Genomic DNA, 20,622 nt, shown 5'->3' on the forward strand with positions numbered 1-20,622 from the left:
CTGCTGAGCCACTTGGGCTGCCCTTTCTTGAGTATTTTAATTTGGTTATTCCCTCAGTTTTTTAAATGGGTTACATTGTAAAAAGGGCGAACATTGGGATACCTGGGTGGCTCGGTGATTGAGCATCTGCCTCCGGCTCAGGGCATGGTCCCGGAGTCCCAGGATGGAGTCCTGCATTGTACTCCCCTTGAGGAGCCTGCTTCTCCCTCAGCCTGTGTCTCTGCCTCTCTCTGTGTCTCTCATGAATGAATAAATAAAATCTTTAAAAAAAAAAAAAAACAAAGAAAGGCAAGTATTACAGAAACCTACAAATTATGAAAAACCTGCCACCACCCACTGTTTCTCTCCTGCTCCCATAGACTCATTTATTAAGAAATTTGTTTGCTCTTACAGAATTTTCTATATATATACTAAAGAACATTTTCCCCAATTTTTTATCTTGAAGTTTTTCAAACACATAAAAATGTTTTGAGTAAGACAGAGAGCACTCATGTGCCCTCTATCTGGTTTCACTTTTCACATTTTGCCATATTTGCTTTACCTCATTATAGATGAGTAGGTAGATGTAGGTTCAGTCTCCCCCAACCATCATGACACTCATCCTTAAATGTTTTGTTCTATTTCTCCTAAGAACTAGAGCATTCTCTTAAATAGCCAAAATACCATTGTGATTTATTTACGTTATCTGTCTTGCCTTTGATTACAGTAGCCTCTGAAACTCTGCTTTTCTTAGTGAACCAGTTGAAAATCCTGATTTTTGTTCCTTTCTGGGTTTAGAAGTACAGTTACTCTGACTTATGGAAATGCCATATTAAATGTATGTAGTTTCCAGCTATGTTTTGAGTAATCTGAGAAGTTCCTTTAAGGTTAGATTTCTCACCTTTTACATCTGTCAGATAAATAAAATCTTAGGAACTGGGCACATACAATGAATATGACCAAGGCATATTGATAACAGAAATGAAGTAGCTTTTCCCTTGGTTGATCAGGACTTACCTCACATCCCCACAAGTAAACAAATGTTTCTTCTATCATTTAATAACCTGTGGTAGCTTGTCTACACACTCAATCCTTTTTTCTCACTGGTTTTCCTTACTTAAGATTCCATTGAGGGAATCCCTGGGTGGTTCAGTGGTTTGGCGCCTGCTTTTGGCCCAGGGCGCAATCCTGGAGTCCCAGAATCGAGTCCCATGTCGGGCTCCCTGCATGGAGCCTGCTTCTCCCTCTGCCTGTGTCTCTGCCCCCACCCCCCTCTCTCTCTCATAAATAAATAAATAAATAAACAAACCAATAAATAAATAAATCTTAATAAAAAAGATTCCATTGAATTTGATCCATTGCCTTCTTTAGCTTGTGTCACTTGATTCTTCTGATCCTAGATTTTTTCCCTATTTTTATTTCATGAGTCTCATCCTTGAGTTTCTAGGTGTTTGACAAATGGCTACATGGATCAGGAATCTCACCCGTGTTAAATAGAGCCCTTCTGTTTTCCATAGTAGCGCTTCCTAGAGAGCCCAGTGTCGCAAAAAGTATTAATTCTGTCAATATTTTAAACTTATGGGGTCTCTTTTTGGGATGATGAAAATGTTTGAGAATTAGATAGTAGGGATGGTTGTACAACATTGTGAGTGTACTAAATGGTGCCTCATTATCCCCTCCTAGCTATCTGGGGAATACAGCAGTAGGTTTTTTGTGCCGATAGCTCCTGGAATGGGAGGGAATCCGTCCCTGTCCCAGACCAGTTTACAGCCAGTTGCGAAGCATTCTCATGAGGAGTAACCATTTTATAAACCTCCCTTGGCAAACATTTCATGCCAGGCTACCCTCCCCCGCTGTACTGTTTCCCTGATTCCTTTTTGCACCATGGGTTGGTGAGTATTCAGAGCATAAAATCTGTTTTTCAGCTTAGCCTCAGTAAAGCATAAGGAAATTTGAAAGTCTGCTGGAATTGACTCATTTAAAAAAAAAAAAAAAGCTTAATGGGCCCTCTTCTTATAAAATATTATATCTTAAAATCACAATAAACGTGTGTGTGTGTGTGTGTGTGTGTGTGTGTGTGTGTTTATACAACCCCTACCAGTGGGGTTACCACTGGGGTGCCTCTTTGGGATACATTTGAAATGCACTATTCCATATCAGAGTATTTTCTTTACTACTTGCTTTTTATTTGTTTATAAGCATTTTAAGAAACTTTAAAGGCAACCTCTTTAAATCACATGTAAAGGGGATCCCTGCATGGCTCAGCGGTTTACTGCCTGCCTTCGGCCCAGGCGTGATCCTGGAGTCCTGGGGTCAAGTCCCACATTGGGCTCCCTGCGTGGGGCGTGCTTCTCCCTCTGCCTGTGTCTCTGCCTCTCTCTCTCTTCTCTCTCTCTCTGTGTCTCTCATAAATAAGTAAAATTTTTTAAAAAATAAATAAATAAATCACCTGTAAAAATTCAAAGTTACCCTTCCCCACCCCAAATTCAGAGTTACCAAGAAACAAAAGCCATATTCTCTGACATGTCTACAGAGCAGTTAAGAGAGATCTATGCACGATGGGAATTGTTATATTGGATAGGGATATACATGCATATATTTGTATAAGTATCTATCTGTACTTATGTTTACATTTTAGGAAGTATCTTAAAAATACATCCACGGTTATAGGAAAAACAATAAGGACATATAGATAAAATAAGAAAGTGAAGATCACTTTTAATCTCACTACTTTGGGGATCCCTGGGTGGCGCAGCGGTTTAGCGCCTGCCTTTGGCCTGGGGCGCGATCCTGGAGACCCGGGATCGAATCCCACGTTGGGCTCCCGGTGCATGGAGCCTGCTTCTCCCTCTGCCTGTGTCTCTGCCTCTCTCTCTCTCTCACTGTGTGCCTATCATAAATAAATAAAAATTTAAAAAAAAAAATCTCACTACTTTGAATTGAAATACCGTTACTATTTGAGGCATGCGTGTGTGTTTTAAAACTACACATTTAGTGTACTTTTTTGTAATCTGATTTTATTCCTTGTCAGAATTTTTCATTAAAAAATTTTCATAAAAATGAAACATGTTGGTATAGATCATGTCTAACCCTGTGCTGTTTATCCTTTCTGTAGATACACAGCGAGAATTCAGCAGTAGGCCAGGAACAGGATATGTACCTGTGGAGTTTTGGAAAAAAACTGGTACGTATCTGTCTGCTTCTAGGTCACACATACTCACTAATTTGTGCGAGTATGCAACACATGTTTGGGGGAAAGGTGGTTGTCTCCTTATTTTCTCTTCAGAACTCTCAGCTCCTGCCACTCCACTTCAAGCTTTCACTTACATCCGGACTTCCTCTCACATTACTCTGCAGGTCAAGAATTTAGAATGACTTCAGACTGTCCATCGAAGCTCCTTGCATGCCTTTCTGCTAGGTCACCCCGAGGCATTAAGTAACCAACTTTTCCTTCTATATTTATAGCCTTATTTCTGAGCATATAGCTCAGTTCATTTTTGCCTGTTGGCTTCACTTGAATCTACACACACTGTGTTCGCACATAACCTGATACATTCTGGTCTTGCAACAGCCCTCCACTCTTCCTTTCACCTTTGTTATCTCCATCTTTGTCAAGACTGTTCTTGGTGGGCCTCATTTTCTAGGAGGCTAAAAGAAAAGTGGTCTGCCTATTGTGGTAAGCCACTGGGTGAAACTAGCCTCATGTCCCTGTTGCTGCCCTTGTCCAGACATGAGCTTTCTTTTTCTTCTACACTCCCTTTTCCAGGACCATTTTTTTGTAGTCCAGTAGGGTTCTTGCTTTTCTTCCTAAGATAAAATTTACTTTTACAAAAGTTAATACTTGTCCTTCATAGAGACTCTTTCAGGACCATCAAGACCATTATAAACAAATGAACTAAAGATGTGAACACATTGTGAGAAATACAAATAAACATACTGCAAAATGTTTGTTCCAACTGTCAAGAAAGTACAAGATAAAGTCCCCCAGAGTCTTTATTGACATATTTGTTGACCTGTTTTTAGAGGATCTTGTTAACGACACTAAATGATTCATTAGAGTTTTACATATGAAATTATTACATGTAACCAGCCTTGAGTATGTGCAAATTTTTTTTTTAAGATCTTATTTCTAAGTACTCAACATGGGACTTGAACTTGCAGCTTTGAGGTCAAGAATTGACACTCTATTGACTGAGCTAGGCACCCCAGTACATGCAAATTCTTAAAATCATTCCTGTTTCATGCTTTTGAATTCTTCCTTTCAAAAGCATGTGATCCAAACTTAGCCACACAAATTGTTTAAAAAAAAAGACAATATGTGTAAAATTAGCATTTTTAGTATATTCTATGTGAATTTACAGTGCAATACCACAGAATGCTATTTTGTCATTAAAAATAGCTTGCACATAGGTGGCTCAGTTGGTTAAATGTCCACATCTTGGTTTTAGCTCAGGTCATGATATCAAGGATTGTAGGATCGAGCCCCACTATGGGCTCTGCCCTCAGCAGAGAGCCTGCTTGAAGATTCACTCTGTCCTCCCCCCCTACTTGTACTCTTTCTTTCTCTCCCTCTGTCTCACACACAAATATATAAGTCTTTATTTTTCTTTCTTTCTTTTTTTTAATTTGGAAAACTACACGGCAACTTGGAAACATCATTGCAGTTGGAAATGGGGAAATACGTATTACCAAGAAGTAGACTAAAATTATGGGAAATGAAGGTAGCAATTGTTAAGGTAGAGAGAAAGATTACCATGCACAAGATCTAACTTGTGCATGGTAATAGTGATTTCCTACTTGGGAGGTACATTGGTTAACTGGTTAAGAGTCAAACTTTAGTGTTAACGGCTGGATTTAAGTCTTTGCTGTGCTGTCATCTGTGACCAAGTGGGACAATCATAACTTTGGACAGGGCTTTGGAAGCCCAGGTTCCTGGCATGCCTACATTTGTATCTTCAGCTTGCCATTCTCTGCTGAGTTCAGTCTTATATACCCAGCTGCCTCCTGACTGGATGTCCCAGGGACACTTTGATCTTCTCACTTGCCTCCGCATGGCATTTTGTTTATTATTTGTTTCATTTCATAGCACTATCACTCTTCAATTTCACCTCTGCCTCTGGACCCTTAGATGCTACTGGCCTCATCTTGCTTCATACCTTCTTCTGTGCCACTTGATTATGCCTAAATTCAGTCTCTTCTATCAGGTGGATTTCTACTGCCCCCTGCCTCTCCCAGACTGTCTCTGCCTTCAGTCCTTTCTCCTTGCATAGACCTTTCAGGAATTCATGTTTTCTTTAGAAGAAGAACCAAAGGCCTTAGCATGGGATGCAGGACTTTCCAAAAATTCATTTCCACCTACCATGTCAACCAGGACACGTTTTCTTGAATTCTCCCCTGCCACTTGTAGAGCTGACCACTTTTCTCCTTGGAACTCTGTCTCCTGTACTGACATATGTCAAGCACCCCAGGCCACCTTTGTACTTGATCACAGTTAGGTGAATATGGACTATGTCGTCATCCTATAGATATCCCCAGCCCTTAGCACAGTGCCCACTTCCATCTACACACCCAACAAATGAGCACATGAACAGATGAGTGAGTATAAGAAAACTGAATGTGTATGTCATATGTTAAACCCTGTGTATTTTTGGAAAAGTTCTTTTGTTTCAGCTCCGTTCCTTCTTGCAAGTGACAGAGAATGGGAGGGAAAAGATTTCTCGGCCAGTTGATTTTACTGTCACTTTCTTCTAGAAGAAGCTGTGAATAAGGTGAAAATTCAGGCCATGTCAGAAGTACAGAAAGCTGTTGCTGAGGCAGAGCAAAAAGCCTTCGAAGTGATTGCAACAGAGAGAGCTCGGATGGAGCAAACTATAGCAGACGTCAAACGGCAGGCGGCAGAGGATGCCTTCCTCGTCATAAATGAGCAAGAAGAGTCAACAGAGGTCAGAGTTCTGTTAGCCCTGGGGGCCAGGGCTGGGGTTTGGGGCAGCTTCAGTCACCGAGCCCACTGTTTTCTTCTTAAGTGCTAGGCACTAAGACACAACAGTCAGCTCTTGAACTAGATGGTTCTGATTTTTCTAATACCAGAAGAATTTTGTTTCTTAATGATTCTTACATAAATCAGCTCATTGTATCAGTTTCAATTTTAAAAACTCACCCTGAAGACAAAGTTTGTTGATTATGATGACTACCTTTGACTAGTGGGCTCATCATGTGCCAGAGACCCAGAGTTAAGGGTGTGTGTTGCCTTTTTGAGCCTCACAGTGACTCTGTAAGGTAGGTATTGTTTGTTGGGTTCCAATTTTAAATGAGGAAACTGTGGCTTAAGGAATTTCACTGATAGAATCCCTCAGTGCTGAAACCAGGATACAGGGGTAAGGAGATAACAGGGCCCTAGAGCATTTGTTCTGCTTATAACGAGGATAGTTATTTTATAGGTTGAAGTGACAGGTCGGGCAGACCTGCCCATCTCTCCAAGACCCAGAACACGGTGATGCTTCTATACAGGACACTCTTGTACCACAATGAGGACAAAACAGAAAAGAAAAAAGCATAGGACAAAAACATAGTCTTTTGGGATATAAAAGTTCTTCTGTAACTTTGATTTCAGTCATTTTTCAGATTTGAGATAAACTTGAAGTCCTGAAACAAGCCTAATTGTGTAAGAGGCAGATCCATCTACCAGTTGAGACCTAAAGAACTAGGGGTTTGTCATTAGAGTGTGTACACAGAAAGAAAGAGAGGCAGAAACGCAGGCAGAGGGAAAAGCGGTCTCCATGCAGGGAGCCTGACGTGGGACTCGATCCCGGGTCCCCAGGATCAGGCCCTGGCCTAAGGTGGCGCTAAACAGCTGAGCCATCCGGGCTGCCCTGTTACTGTCTAATCCTATGTAAATGGTCCCCTTCAGTATAGTAGTGCCAGGTGTGGCCATGTGAAGAGGAACATGTCTAAGTATTATTTGGCTATCACAGTGGATGTGGGAAAATGCCTGTTGCACCCCAACAAGGACACTGAATTGTGAGAAAATACTTCCATTAGCCCTTTTCTTACCCTTTTTCTCTTCCTACTTTTTCTTTAGAATGGTTTTTGAGCAGTGACATCTCTGTTATATTTAATTCTGTATCTGTTCATATTTACCTGCTTTTATATCTATGTTTATCTTTAACTGTGTCTGCCTCCAAAAAAGTAGTGGAACATTTTGGCTAAGACCATGAATTCTGGATTTGGACTGTGTGGTTTAAATCCCAGCTTACCACTTATAGCATTGTGCTATGAAGGACCTATAATTTTAAACAGTGTACAAAGTGGCCTACAGGTGAGGCACACACCAGCATCCATGCCAGCAAACTACACCTTTGCTTTTACAAAAGGCCTATGTTAGTACCTATTTTCCCTTGCTTGAAGAAATCTGAAGAGAATTTTCACTTTAATGAGAAAGGGCAAAAGGCAAAAGCAGCATTCAGCATTTGTTATGCAGCAAGCTATTAGAGGCAGCATACACCTTGAACAGCAAGAACAGCCCTGGCAAGCTCCTTCACCTGGAACTCCACTCTCAGCATCCAGCTGCAGGAGCTTTGAACTGGGTCTGTGATCTTTATCTCAATTTATATTATGCATCATTAACAAGATGTGTCCTAAAGAAAAGCCTAAGAGAAATTATTTTTTGGGTCTGGGAACACTCAAAATTTTTCCAGATAAATTAATGCTGATAGCTTTTCCACTTTACACCATTTCTGTTTATGAAAAGTTTCATAGGAAGGATTCACTTCCAGATGTCAGGGGAACCTATAGTAGTGGCATAGACTGTTGATCTGTGCTTAAGGAAATTCTAGAATCCCCTTGGTGACTTCCCTGGTCAGTAACTCAAAAGGTTTATAACCTTCTCCCACTAGCTACAAAGGAACTGTTTGGCCGTATGTGTTGCTCTACCTTTGAGGAATGCTGATCTGAAGGGTGACTATAACAATAATACACTTTTTGCCTTATATCTTGGCAGAAAGCCTTGTGGTTGCGGGAAAAAGACACAGGAAAAGGAAACCTAAAAGAGTCTTTTTTGACACTTTCTTTGCTCTGACTGCTCTAGCTGCTCTGACACTAACCATGTTCTTAGATTTCTATGATCTACCTCTGGTGGGGGGTCTGTTTGTCTTCATTTTGTCCCATAAATTATGAAATAATCTATTTTAGATACATAATGGCAGCCAAGGTGAAAGTACTTACTAGTGGTTTGGTACTCACTCTGTCCTAGGCACACCTGGGTGGCTCAGTGGTTGGGCGTCTGCCTTCGGCCCAGGGTGTGGTCCTGGGACCAAGTCCTATGTTGGGCTCCCTACATGGAACCTGCTTCTCCCTCTGCCTGTGTCTCTGCCTCTCTGTGTGTCTTTCATGAATAAATAAATACAGTCTTTAAAAAAAAACAAAAAACCCTGTCCTGGTTTGAGATGCTCTTGCAGGCTTAAACAGAGAGGGAATAGAGGCTCTCTCATTCAGCTGGGGCTGACCATGAGGCTGACACATTGACCTGTGTTTCCACGGTAGCCCCATGGAGGCAGTAACTGGTTTCTTCCCTATAAGTGTTAATGCTCTGCCAAAACATCGTTGGGAGTCAGTCTATCAGACTTAAAAGTGTGACGTTCTCTGGAGTGTCTTTTGCTTGAGGATCTGTAAATACATCCCAAGAAAGACATCTCTGTTCCCTATTCTGGTCCTGTGGTGTTGGTGCTGGGCAAGTCTGCACAGTCCCTAGAGTGTATTTCCTGAGAAGTCTGTTGTGTTAGAAGGAAGTCTGCAATCCTTTGTAAGCTCTTCAAAACTAAACATGGATCTTGAGTTTAGCAGAGTCAGGGGGTCCAGGTTCCAGGACTTTGCATAGCCATGTAATCACTGTATATCTTTAGGCACGAACCTGCCTGCCTGGCTCTTCAGTGTCCCATCTGCACAATGCAAAAGGGGGCTAGGTGGCCTCAAGAATTTGTCTGTTGTTTTATACTTGAGCAAGTGTCCAGATTACATTTCTTCCCCAAGGGGATTATGGACTGGTCAGACCAGGCCTCAGATTGGCTTCTGCCATTCTAGAGACCCTGTGGTGGGGGTTGGTGGCCAGCTGGTTGGTGCTCAGGTCCTCCCTGAGACCTAAGAAAGCCTGGCCTCTTCCTGGTAGTTTCACCTGCCAATGCCAGAGGCATTTTGTCTTCTGAGTGGGTCCTGGGGGCATCAGGTGCAGGCTCATTGGTGGAGTCCTCAGGGGAGCTTCTGGAAAGAGACTTCCAGGGGGTATACGCTGGGCAGGTGCTAGAAGTGGCAGCCTTCTCCATGGTGCTGCTCTTCCCTTCTTAGCTAATTGGAAGAAGCATGATGCTGTCTGTTCAATGACTGTTTTTGCTGCTGCTTTCACAGGACTGCCACTCACAGCTCTACCCAAGTTTTATTGGCTCATAGCTTCTGTCAGAATTCATGCTTTCTCAGTTGATGCTCTCCCTTCCTCAGCCTGCCCACCCCCCAGTGCATTTCTGCTAAAGCCCAGCAATACCTGCCCCTCCCTTGGCACGTACAAAGAGTAGCAGGAAAATCTCCAGGGCCCTGAGCTCTGAGGTGTTGCAGGGGCTCCCTTAAACAAGCTAGTAGTCCCATGACTCCCAGCCCACCTGTGATGAGACACGCCCCTGAAAGGAGAATAGGCACAGAGGATGACTACCCACACTCCTGGCCCCCTGGCAGATGACTTTTTTAAAGCATCAGATGTTGTGGGTGCAAATAATCAAGATTATTCCTCTGTTGAGAGCAGCAAGAGAAAAAACATCTAAACGCGTGTGCATGTGTGGTGTCAGGAACCCTGGGACAGGGTTTAGCTTGGTCACTGAGGATTAAATGTGAGTCAAAACAGTGAGTAGGTGCCTTCAGCGGGAGGCGAGAACTACCACCTGCCCTTCCCTGGCACTCTTGGCCTTGCCGTCCTGCCAACCCGTGGCAGGCAGTTTGCCTCTTATACCAATGAAATTCAGAGAGGCATGTGTATCTCCCTGCACAGTGCAGATGACAGAGGGTGCTAAGCCTGCCTCACAAGAGCCAAGTAACTAACCCTTGCCTTGTCTTGCAGAACTGCTGGAACTGTGGCCGTAAAGCCAGTGAGACCTGCAGTGGCTGCAATATTGCACGATACTGTGGGTCTTTCTGCCAGCACAAGGACTGGGAGCGGCACCACCGCCTTTGTGGCCAGAACCTGCATGGCCAGAGTCCCCATAGCCAGAGCCGGCCACTGCTTCCTGGAGGGAGGGGCTCCTCAGCCAGGTCCACCGACTGCAGTGTGCCAAGCCCGGCTCTGGACAAGACCTCCGCAACCACCTCACGCTCCTCAACACCCGCCTCTGTGACAGCCATTGACACCAACGGACTCTGAGCCCCAGACTCCCTTCTTCTGATGACCTCACAGCCCCACAAAACATGGCACAGGGGGTCTGGCTGTTTGAACCAGTGCAATTAGATGTTGGGTCATTGGCAAAAAAGTGAAGTGGAGACAGGAAGAGTGCAAGCCCAGCAAACACTGCTCCACAGCCTCTTCAGACACTTGCCCCAGTTTCCTGTCTGTGTTCTTGGGGGAGCCAGTGTGCCATTCTCTCTGCACATGGGCAGCTGGCCAGAGCTGCCACCTCCCTCCTGGGCTTCCGGGTTTGTTCCTATCCCAGCTGAAATTGGCATGGCCGGCCCCTTTTCAGTGTAGACCACCAGCTCCCATCCCTGCCTCTTAAGGCAGCAGACTGTTAGAGGTGCCCCACTAGGCTGGAGGTAGTTCGCCCCATGCACTGCCTCCTACTACACCATCCTGCAGCAGAGGCCTGGAGACTGACAGCAGGCTGCAGAGGAGATCCCCTCTGCCAGGGTGGCCTCTTTTGCCCCAGAACAGCAACTTTACCTTCATTTCTACCCTTCACAGATGCCGCTGATGAGCCCCGCCAGGACTTTGGGCAGGCAAAAGCAGCACTCAGGACTCTCCTCGACCCTGCTGTTCAGACTTGTTAAGATTATCAGAAATCACAGGAAAGAAGTCACTGTTTCACTAAAAGCACCCATAATAATGAAAATACAAATAAAACTTCCTCCAAGCATCACAGATCATTTTGGACAAGATTTTCCAACCTGGCTTGCTACTTTAGTTTGGACCCATTTTTTTCTCTTACTTGATTTTGCTTATGCAGAAAATAGTTTCCAGCGCATGGATTGGTCTGCAGGAGAATGAGACTCAATTGTGGATAGTCTGTTCTCTCTGAGCATGTTGGCCAAACTAGTATCGTCAAATCATTGAATGGATGATCTATTGGAAATGCAGAACCTTTTGTCACCGCTTGGCTGTTTGCACAGTCTTCTTGTTCTGTGTCCCTTTTATTTCAGACCACGCATGTCCAGATCACCGTGCGGATTTTCTTCTCGTGGTCTGTGTTTGGCCCCTTTTGATATGATTGTCCCATAGGATGTGATGTGTTGTGGCTAGGACTTGCCTCAGCAGTCAAGACCTGGTCACATCTCAGCAGCCTTCCTGGACCTGAAAGAATTCTTCAAACCTTGTCCATAATACATATTACATCAATTTATTATCAGGCATACAATCTCGGTTTCCCTTATGTTATCTATTTGATAGCTTCCCCTTGAGCTAAGAAATGTTCCATGAAATATGACAGCCATTTTGAGAGAGGCTTACCAATTTTTCTTCCCATCATCAGGGAGTTTTCCAGATGTGTTTACCTGGCTTTCCAAAGTTGACATCACCTATACCCCTTCTACAATGTTAGGAACAACTGCAGCATATATTCTTCCCCACCATTTGTGTTTTGTTTGGAGCCCAATGACCCTGACCTTCTCTCCGTCCACCTCCAAGCCTCCAGCACCCTCTTGACTCAAGCAATCAGTTGGGGTGATTTGGTTGGCTCTGCTCTGGCTGGCCCATGAAAGACCAGCTTTAGATGGCTATCTTCTGTGTGCTGGCCAGAGTAAAATAAAAGCTCTCAGTCTCATCAAGGAAAAAGAATCAGTATAGTAGCATTGCCCTCACATACAAGTGTAGCTTTCTATGAGAACTTTCAAGTCCCTAATTTACTTTACCTAAAGATTGTCTATCTTACAAAGAAACTCAGTGCAAGGCACCTTTAAAATACCTAGATTTCCATTGCATAACGTAAGGCATATCCAGAGAATGAATAACAGAATAATGTTAACTTTATTGTGGAATTCCTTAAACTGCAGCAACTGGTGGTACATCCTGACTTCAACAGAAATGAAATTAGGACCCTAGGCAGGACTTGCCTACATTGCCACTTAGAAGGAAAAAAAAAAGGGGGGGGATATCTCATGAGAAGGTGATGGAGCAGAGGAAGAGGTTATCTCGTGGCACCTGTTGGGTCTGACCTCAGTTCGTGGTCATTTCGTTGGCAAGATGAACACCTGGGGAAGTTTTCAGTGGCCACCAGACTAGCCAGAGTAGCCCAGGTTTTTCCTGGGAATCTTTCTTGGAATCAAGAGCCCAAACCAACAAATACTATTCATCAGACTCCATGTTAATTTCTGTAGCTAAGGTTTCATTTTGTTATACAGGTCCTATCTGACGGTTGTGGGCTCTGGTTCTCAACAACAGCTAAGTTTGCAGAGTTATTGTGATGCTGTTCTAGACTGTTTTGTTCATGTGCTGCCCAGAGGCCAGGCTGAAAATCTGGGTAGTACTCTACACTCTAGTTCAGTTCTCAGACCACTTGCTTTTAATTTTGGTCACTTTCACATCTAGGTTGCTAGGATATCTGTTCAAGACTTCCTATTTAGATGTAAAGAATCCCTTTCTTCATCATCCTTATCTGAAATTTTCCTGCTCTTTGGCACTGTCTTGGGGTGGGGGGAGAGGGGTTGAAGGGGCCAGGGTGAGTCCAGCTTTCCCACTTGGTTTCTACTGTCTGCTCACCATCCCAGATACAAGTTTGGAGTACAAGTTCAGGCTTCTCACTTCCATGTAATTAGACTCAAATCATCTTTATATAATCAGGCTGCTTAGAGGACCAACCTTGATAGTTACTATTTGGGGGGACAAAAAAGACCAAGGGGATCAGAGTCGTGGTAAGTGGTGGTATTGAAGGTCATGTCAGGGCAGTTCCAGGCTCTTCGATACTAGTGTGGAAATGTACAGCAAATGCAACACATGCCTGCCCACCAGCAGAGCACATCTGGAGGATGGGGCCAGTGTTCAGCATCAACCACTGAGGGTCACTGATGGATATGAGACTTTGTTGTCCTCTACATGCGAGGAATGATTGCAGAACCCAGAGAAGGCCAAGTGGCCAAACTGGGAGCCATCTTTAAATGTTCTGATTGATGCTTAAGGGCTGGATCTTCATTACCTCAGTCCTCTGGGTCCCTGCCACCTGTATCACGCCTGACTCCATTTGGTGGGGCAAATGGTCTTGGGAAGAAGTTGGTTAATTATACCTGCTCAGGAATAGGGAGCCCACCCTAGGAGTTGTGAGCATGAGTGGGGCTTCGACTTTGGAGGGTCTCTGCAGCTCCAGGGGTGGGCCTCAAGCAGATGTGCTCAGGCACAGTCATGTGACCCTGAGGTTACAGAGCAAGTGGATCTTGGACACTGCTGAGTCATACTTATACTAGTGGATATAAGTCTAGAGGCCAGACACATCTACCTAGCACAGATCGGTGTGGTGTTGACTGCAGTATGGACATCATTTGCTTATCTGGGCCTGTTAGTCTACCAGGAGCTCCTCACTTGGTGTCAGCATGAGCATCTTCAGCTTCTAGCCAGAAAATCTACACTTTACTCTGTATGCATTGTTCCAAAGTCAGATTGATCCCCAGGGCTGTCACCTGCTTACAAAGGGTGTAGACCTTGTTCTGGGTAGTTCCAGATGATATTTCAGCAAGTGGAGTTGAAGGTTCAGCAACACTTTGGAATTGTATGGTAGGGAGTTCTTCAGAATGAAAGCATAATGACCAGGTAGCCATTTGTCCTGGAAACTATAGAGGGATTATGGATTGAATATATCATTGAAAATAGAATACATTTTCGAAGCTTTTGTCAGAACTGGTGTCAGAACCAGGTCAGTAGACCAAGCCAACATAGATTTGGGGGTGGGTGGCGTTTGGTTTGGTTTTGGGGGGGTTTGTCTTTTGTTTGGGATTTTTTTTTTTTTTTTTTAGCTCTTTGCAGAGAATTGGGTGGTGGCATGTTTGAACCAAATGTAAGAAAAGCCAGAGGGATCTGGACTGTTCCAGCATGGGCCAGTTTGTCCGGGGTGATAGCGGGCTGGGCGAGCTGCTGAATAGGGCCCTTCAGCTCTGAGTGTCTAGTTCTTATGAAACCAAAACGTTGACTACCTGCCTCTTTGCCCACGTGTGTTGACATGCTCATTTCCAAAGATGATGGTGCAGGTGACCTTTTCCATCTTGAGCCAGGAGAAGGTTAGGAGGCCTGAGGGTGGACCTTATGTCCCCCTTGCCCTCCACAACCCCAGACATGGCACTTCCCCTGCAGACCCCATCTGGTCAGGCCCACAACTGCCCAGTGTACACTCATTCATGCTTATACCAAATAGGGCATGTGCGGCTGGCAGCTGGCAAAGACAGCCCCATCCCTGCATTGGAGTTGGCAGAGAGAAGCAGCAATAAGCATTAGGTGAATGATTGAAAGTGCTGTTTGGCTCAGCAGCCTTCAGTCCACTTTCACGGCTTTCCAAGTTCCTGATGAGGCTACAAAAGCTCCATCCATAAAAGAAAGCCAATAATGTAAATAAATAGAAAACTATGCCTCCGAGTGTGGTTTTAAGGGGGGGTATGATGAATGTGAAAGCACCCACAGGATGCGGTAGTCTGGTTTCTCTGTGCTTTGTCATTTTACTCAGATAGGAATTTTTGTTACTTAACTCTGTGCATAACTTATTTAATGTACTGTATAAATGAACCAAAACTGTTAAATATGTATTTAGTTTGTTCTACCTAAAAGTAGTCAATAAAAAGGCTATATTCCTTTTCTGACTCGAGCTGGAACGGGACTGGCAGGGAAGGTGGTATACATACCACCATAAGAGGTCCTGTCGGCTAACTTCTGTGTACACTCCGCCTTCTTTTGTGGGGGGGCCTCCAGCAGTTCTTGCCATGATCTAAAGAGCACCCAGGCTAGTGGAAGGCAGAGGTACTGCTAAGGAGCTAGTTTCAGCTCTAGGCCTCTGGGAAGCCAGTGAGGGGCCCAGGCCCGGTCAGGCTGGCTGCCCATTCTGGGCCTGCAGTCAAGGGCAGCAACAGCTTACAGACACTCCCGGTTCTTCACTAGCTCTCCTCCCCATTAAGTGGTCTTTAAATACAGAAAATAGAACCACAGAAAGAAAAAGCCTCAAGCAGATGTAGTGGACTTGTAGGTACTTTTTCTAATAGCTCGTATGTATTTCCTTAGAAATTTTTAACATACCTGGACTTGTGAATATTCATTCCTGTTCCTTTACATTGATGTTAAGTCCTATGAGTTCACTGTTGCCTATACATTTATTTCCTTAGTGGTTGTATGATTTAATTGAGGCTATAATTTTCTTAACTCTTCACCTCCTCCCAGGTAATTGGACTGCTTTCAAGTTTTCCGTGTCTAACATACTGAAGTGAACATCTTCCTTCACGGGATTTATTTCTTTGGGTTAATTTTCCGAGGTGGGAGTTCTAGAACTGAACATTTCTTGGATCCCTGGAGCATGCGTTCAAACTGCTTTCCCAGAACACCCACTAGCTTGCGGTGCTTCCCGCAGACCCTGTGTTGTACTTAACAAGGCTCTGAGGTGGTCTAACCAGTTGTGACATGACCCAAATTGGTGCAGACACACCCATGCACACCTGTATGTATAGGGTCAGTTTCCTAGCCAGTGACCTGAGGACTCACTTCCCAAGGCCCTGGCCCCATCCTCACTCCTGTCACCTGCCCTAGACCTTTTTTTTTCCCCTAAGATTTCACTTATTTGGAGAAAGAGAGCATGAGAGGGAAAGGGACAATGAGACTCCATGCTGAGTACGGAGGCAGATGTGGGACTTGGTCACACGACCCTGAGACCAATGCAGGCGCCCCTGCCCTAGACCTACTTCTAAGCAGCCTTGCCCTAGAGGCTTCTTGGCACCACCAGCTTCACAGGCCCTCAAAATGCAAAGGGAGTGATCTCAGGTTGGGCTGTGGCCACGGCCCCAGAAGGCAAGGTGGGGGCTCTGCTGTATGATCTTTCATGCAGATGGTGCCAACTGCCAGTCTTTTGGCAGCTGCCCAATGCTGCAGTCCACCACCTAGAACAATAACAGGATATCAGCCTTGTGACTGTCAGCCTAACAAAAGCACATTTGGTAGGAAAGTCAGCAATCCACAGTCTGCCTTAGTTCTGGAAAAAAAAAAAAATCCTAGGGACTGAAGTGATAATACGATATACTATTAAGTTTGCTATAGAAATTGCAAGTGTGAGATGGTTGGGTGGCTGCCTTTGGCTCAAGTCGTGATCCCAGGATAGGGATAAAGTTCTGCATCAGGCTTCTGTGAAGAGCCTGCTTCACCCTCTGCCTATCTCTCTCTGTCTCTCTCTCTCTCTCCTCATGAATAGATAAATCTTTTTTTTTTTAATTTATTTATGATAGTCACACACAGAGAGCGACAGAGGCAGAGAGACAGGAGGAGGGAGAAGCAGGCTCCATGCACCGGGAGCCCGACGTGGGATTCGATCCCGGGTCTCCGGGATCGCGCCCTGGGCCAAAGGCAGGCGCTAAACCGCTGCGCCACTCAGGGATCCCCAATAGATAAATCTTTTAAAATAAACTGCAAGCCAATATATTTGCCATTACCATAAAAAACCTACAGGCTGGATAAATCCAATGAATATACTTTTAACTGAATTGCTGAGGTCACAGATGAGAAAGTATAGGAAATCCCTGAAGGCCAAGAAAAAATTAGAGGAGTATAGTAAACCAAAACCTCAGAGGTGGTTGAACACAAAAGAAGAAACCTGGGATCCCTGGGTGGCACAGCGGTTTGGCGCCTGCCTTTGGCCCAGGGCGCGATCCTGGAGACCCGGGATCGAATCCCACATCGGGCTCCCGGTGCATGGAGCCTGCTTCTCCCTCTGCCTGTGTTTCTGCGCCTCTCTCTCTCTGTCTCTCTGTGACTATCATAAATAAATAAAAAATTAAAAAAAAAAAAAAGAAACCTGTACTGCCACCGGTCAGAAGAAATTTCAAGAAATTGGAGTGTGAGGGATTAACTGCCTCTGGGGCACTATAAACCTGCAAAATAGAGTATCAAATCTGAGACCTTTCCAGGAAGCCAGGTCACTCTGGCTTTGGCCTCAGCGAAAAGGCAAAGGGGGAAATCAGTCTGCAAAGGGAACTGAGCAGAAAACTCCGCCCCTCTGAAGAAGGATAATCTGACTGAAGACTCAGGTCTGAGGTTCAGATTTTCATGCTCCTGAGGCTGAGGAATTAACATTTCTAGGCTTGCAGTACCTCCTGGTGTCTGGCAGAAGCAAAAATGCAAATCCTCTAAAGAAATATCAAAATACCAAAAATAATGATCTATCAATTATAAAGTGTCCAAAAAAATGACTAAACATCCAAGGAAATGAGCCACTATGAGCAAGAGTCAGCAGGAACGGTAAACCATTGATTTAGACCCCTGGAACTTCAGATATTCGGATCACGTATAGAATGTAACTGAAACCACTAAAGCTGGTGCTGGAAAAAAACTAAGTAAACAGACTAAAGAACCAAGCAGATTTGAGAATCCAGCTCTGCGGAGGACAATCATTGAAATTGTCCATGCACTGCTGACCAGCATCGTAGCTGCATCTGAAAATGAGTGAAGCATGGACTATATGTATAGACAAGGTGATGGAAAATAGGAAAGAACTGTTCCTTCTGTAAGGTAGGTTTCAAGTGGAGAGCCCTTTCAAATTTTATAAAGTGTGGAGTCAAGGCACCTACTGACCTGTTTTTCTCCCTATAAAGGGAAATAATTGGCCTGAGATGACACAATCTCAGAATGACCAAACACATCAACCTGAACTCTTGCTTGCCTGTTCCTTGCTGGTATTTCAGGGTCCTGAGTTGGATATATCCCCTCCTCGGCTGTGCCCCCTCCCTGGAGGGTTGGGGGAACCTACAGACCCCACTCACCCACCCTGCCGCTGGGGCCCCAGGACACCTTCATTGCCTGGTGCTGGGCGCCCTCTTGTGGAAGGAGCCAGACTTGCTCCCTCTGGTGCCTCCAGCCCGCAAGCCCGATTCCTCTCCAGGAACTTTTCCTTTCCCCTTTGCACTAACCTTTTCTGAAACTGCCTTTTTGCCCCGTGAGTTCAGCTAACATTATCTGGGTGCCTCTTAGGGAATTCCAGAAATGAAGAGGATTCACCCCACCACCACCTACCTTCTGATGGCTGGGCCCTGGATGACCCATACCATCCACCTTCCACCTCTGTGCTTGCTCCCACAGCTCTTCCTTGCTGCCCCAGCTGCCATCCTGCAGCCCCAAGGTTTGGCTTCCTTCCGTCCTTATAGCTGTCACTGTCCTCCAGCCCCTGGGCTGGCTTCCATTACTAGAGGACACCCAAGATCTTTCTCAGTATTGTTCATGCTTGACAGCAGGACGCTGTGGGTGCCAGGGAGTAGATCCAGCTGTGTGACTTGGAGCAAGAGCCTTGCTCCCTGAGCTTATTTCTTCATCTGTAAATCGGGGATCCTAGTGATGCCTACACCATTGGGTTGTTGTGAGGTGAAATGTGATCGTGTGGGACTTACCCCAGCACAGGGCCTGGCACCCAGGAGGGCTTTGTAAACAGAAGCTGTTCTCATAGCCTGCTTCTCCCTCTGCCAGTATGTGATTTCCTTGAGGATTCATCTTTGTCTCAGTATCCCGCCTGGAGCGTGGTGTCTTACGTGTTTGTTTTGGGAATAATTTCCTGGGGGCAACTCGGTAAACCATGTGACTCTTGATCCCAGGGTTACGAATTCAACCCCATTAGGTGTGTAGACCTTTTAAAAAGTATATATAATCATTTTCTAAAGGCCCACCTAATTCTCAGTCCCTCTGTTTTGACCCATCAGAGGCTGTGTATTTGTTGCCCTCCGACAGCTAGAGCCCCATGGCAGCCATTTAGACTGCGTGCACCTGGCCTGGCACTGGGCCAGACCCTAGGACAGGTTTGAATGTGTGCAGGTGAGTCAGTGGCACAGGTGGGAGGAAAGTGAGGAGGCAGGTGCAGGGAGTGGGTGAGAGGGTTGGGGGTGGTAGTTGGTGGAAGGACCTAGGGGATCTCCCAGCATCAGTACCTGCCAGCCCTTGACCTGGGAGCTGTCACCAGCACCTCCCACAGAGCAGGTGCCCAGTGGCTGCTGAAATGAGCAGAAGAGCCACCCAAAACAGGGCATGGAGGGCAAGGACTGGAAAGGTGACCCAGACCTGATGGCTTTGACCTGCTACTGCATTTCTGTGGGTGGGTGGGTGGGGAGCCTGGGGGAGGCCAGGAGGGAGTGACTGAGGCTGCACGTAGGCAAGCTCAGCTCCTGTATTTCAGGGAGAGGAGGCTCACGCACTGGCAGTGGGGCTGATTGCTAGGGGCCTTGAATACCAATTCCAGAACTCAAACTTGATCTTGATGCTGAAAGCAGTGTGGTCTGTTCCCTTATGGGGGAAGGACTGTGGGGGGTCACCTAGAGATGGGAAGCCCAATGAAGAGGCTGCTGCAGTGTCCTAGGTCAGAGGTGATGGCAGCCACAATCTGGGGGTTAGGGTGACCACAAGATGGAGATGAAGGTGGCTTTCCAGAGCTAAGCGCAACAATGTAAAAGGCCTGGCGGCCTTCTCGGTGCCCCTGCACCCCCGCTGAGAACTGCTAGCTCTGTGGCTGTAACTCCAGCCTCAGATCTGCAGTCCAGCCCCCACCCCACCCCCACCCCCACCCCCACCCCCAGGGTACCCCTGACAGCTTCCTGGCTCCCCCCTACCTGCAAGACATCATGTGAACTCCCTGGGCCTGGCCACCTGGCTGCCTCCACCCCATGGCTCCACCTCCTGCTCATTTTGTGTGCTGCACTCTCCCCACCCAGCCACCGCTCACAGCCTTCAGACACCCCTACTCATCCTTCAGCCGGATCTCCGGCCAACCCTGGCGGCTGAGCTCGCGCCCTTCCACTTGCCGCACCCTCCCCAGCACCTCCAAGCTTCAGTGAGGGAGGGTGGACACCACCCATTGTTATTAAAAAAAAAAAAAGTTAGCTTTCAGCTCCCAACTCCTGGGCAGGTTGGGGCAGGCGGCAGGTTGAGGCAGGCAAGGGAACCTCAGGAGACAGTCCCTTAAGAGGTGTCAGCATCTTTGTTCAGTTACCAATGGGAAGATTATTTTAGTTTTGAGGGTTTGCTGTCGCTGTTTTTGTGGAGGAAACAGAACAGAAGCAACCAGAACACAGGGCAGGAAGCAGGATTATTTCCTCCCGGATGGGCTCCTTCTTTAACCAGGACACTGGAACCCACTCAAGCCTGCCCAGAGCTGTGTGGCACCGTGCTGGCTGCAGTTTCCAGGAACTGCCAGGAGACCGGGAAGAGGGGGGCAGGAGCACAGGCTGGCATGGGGCTGGCCAGGAAGCCACTGG

General features: G+C 45.8%; 1 protein-coding gene across 9 annotated transcripts in view; it reads left to right on the forward strand.

Annotated features, from left to right (window-relative positions):
- Positions 1–14,997, forward strand: part of CBFA2T2 (CBFA2/RUNX1 partner transcriptional co-repressor 2) — a 146,365-nt gene extending 131,368 nt beyond the window's left edge. For 7 of the 9 annotated variants that reach the window (XM_072800609.1, XM_072800614.1, XM_072800612.1 and 4 more), the window contains 3 exons: positions 3,095–3,163; positions 5,731–5,921; positions 10,076–14,997. In XM_072800609.1, the coding sequence (XP_072656710.1) occupies positions 3,095–3,163; positions 5,731–5,921; positions 10,076–10,375 (560 nt within the window). In that variant the 3' untranslated portion in view covers positions 10,376–14,997. The remainder of the gene's footprint in view (positions 1–3,094; positions 3,164–5,730; positions 5,922–10,075) is intronic. The other 2 variants (XR_012018501.1, XM_072800608.1) reach the window with 2 other exon arrangements.
- The last annotated feature ends 5,625 nt before the right edge of the window (positions 14,998–20,622 follow it).

This window comes from Canis lupus, chromosome 26, assembly GCF_048164855.1.
Source record: "Canis lupus baileyi chromosome 26, mCanLup2.hap1, whole genome shotgun sequence".
Classification (NCBI taxonomy): Eukaryota; Metazoa; Chordata; class Mammalia; order Carnivora; family Canidae; genus Canis; species Canis lupus.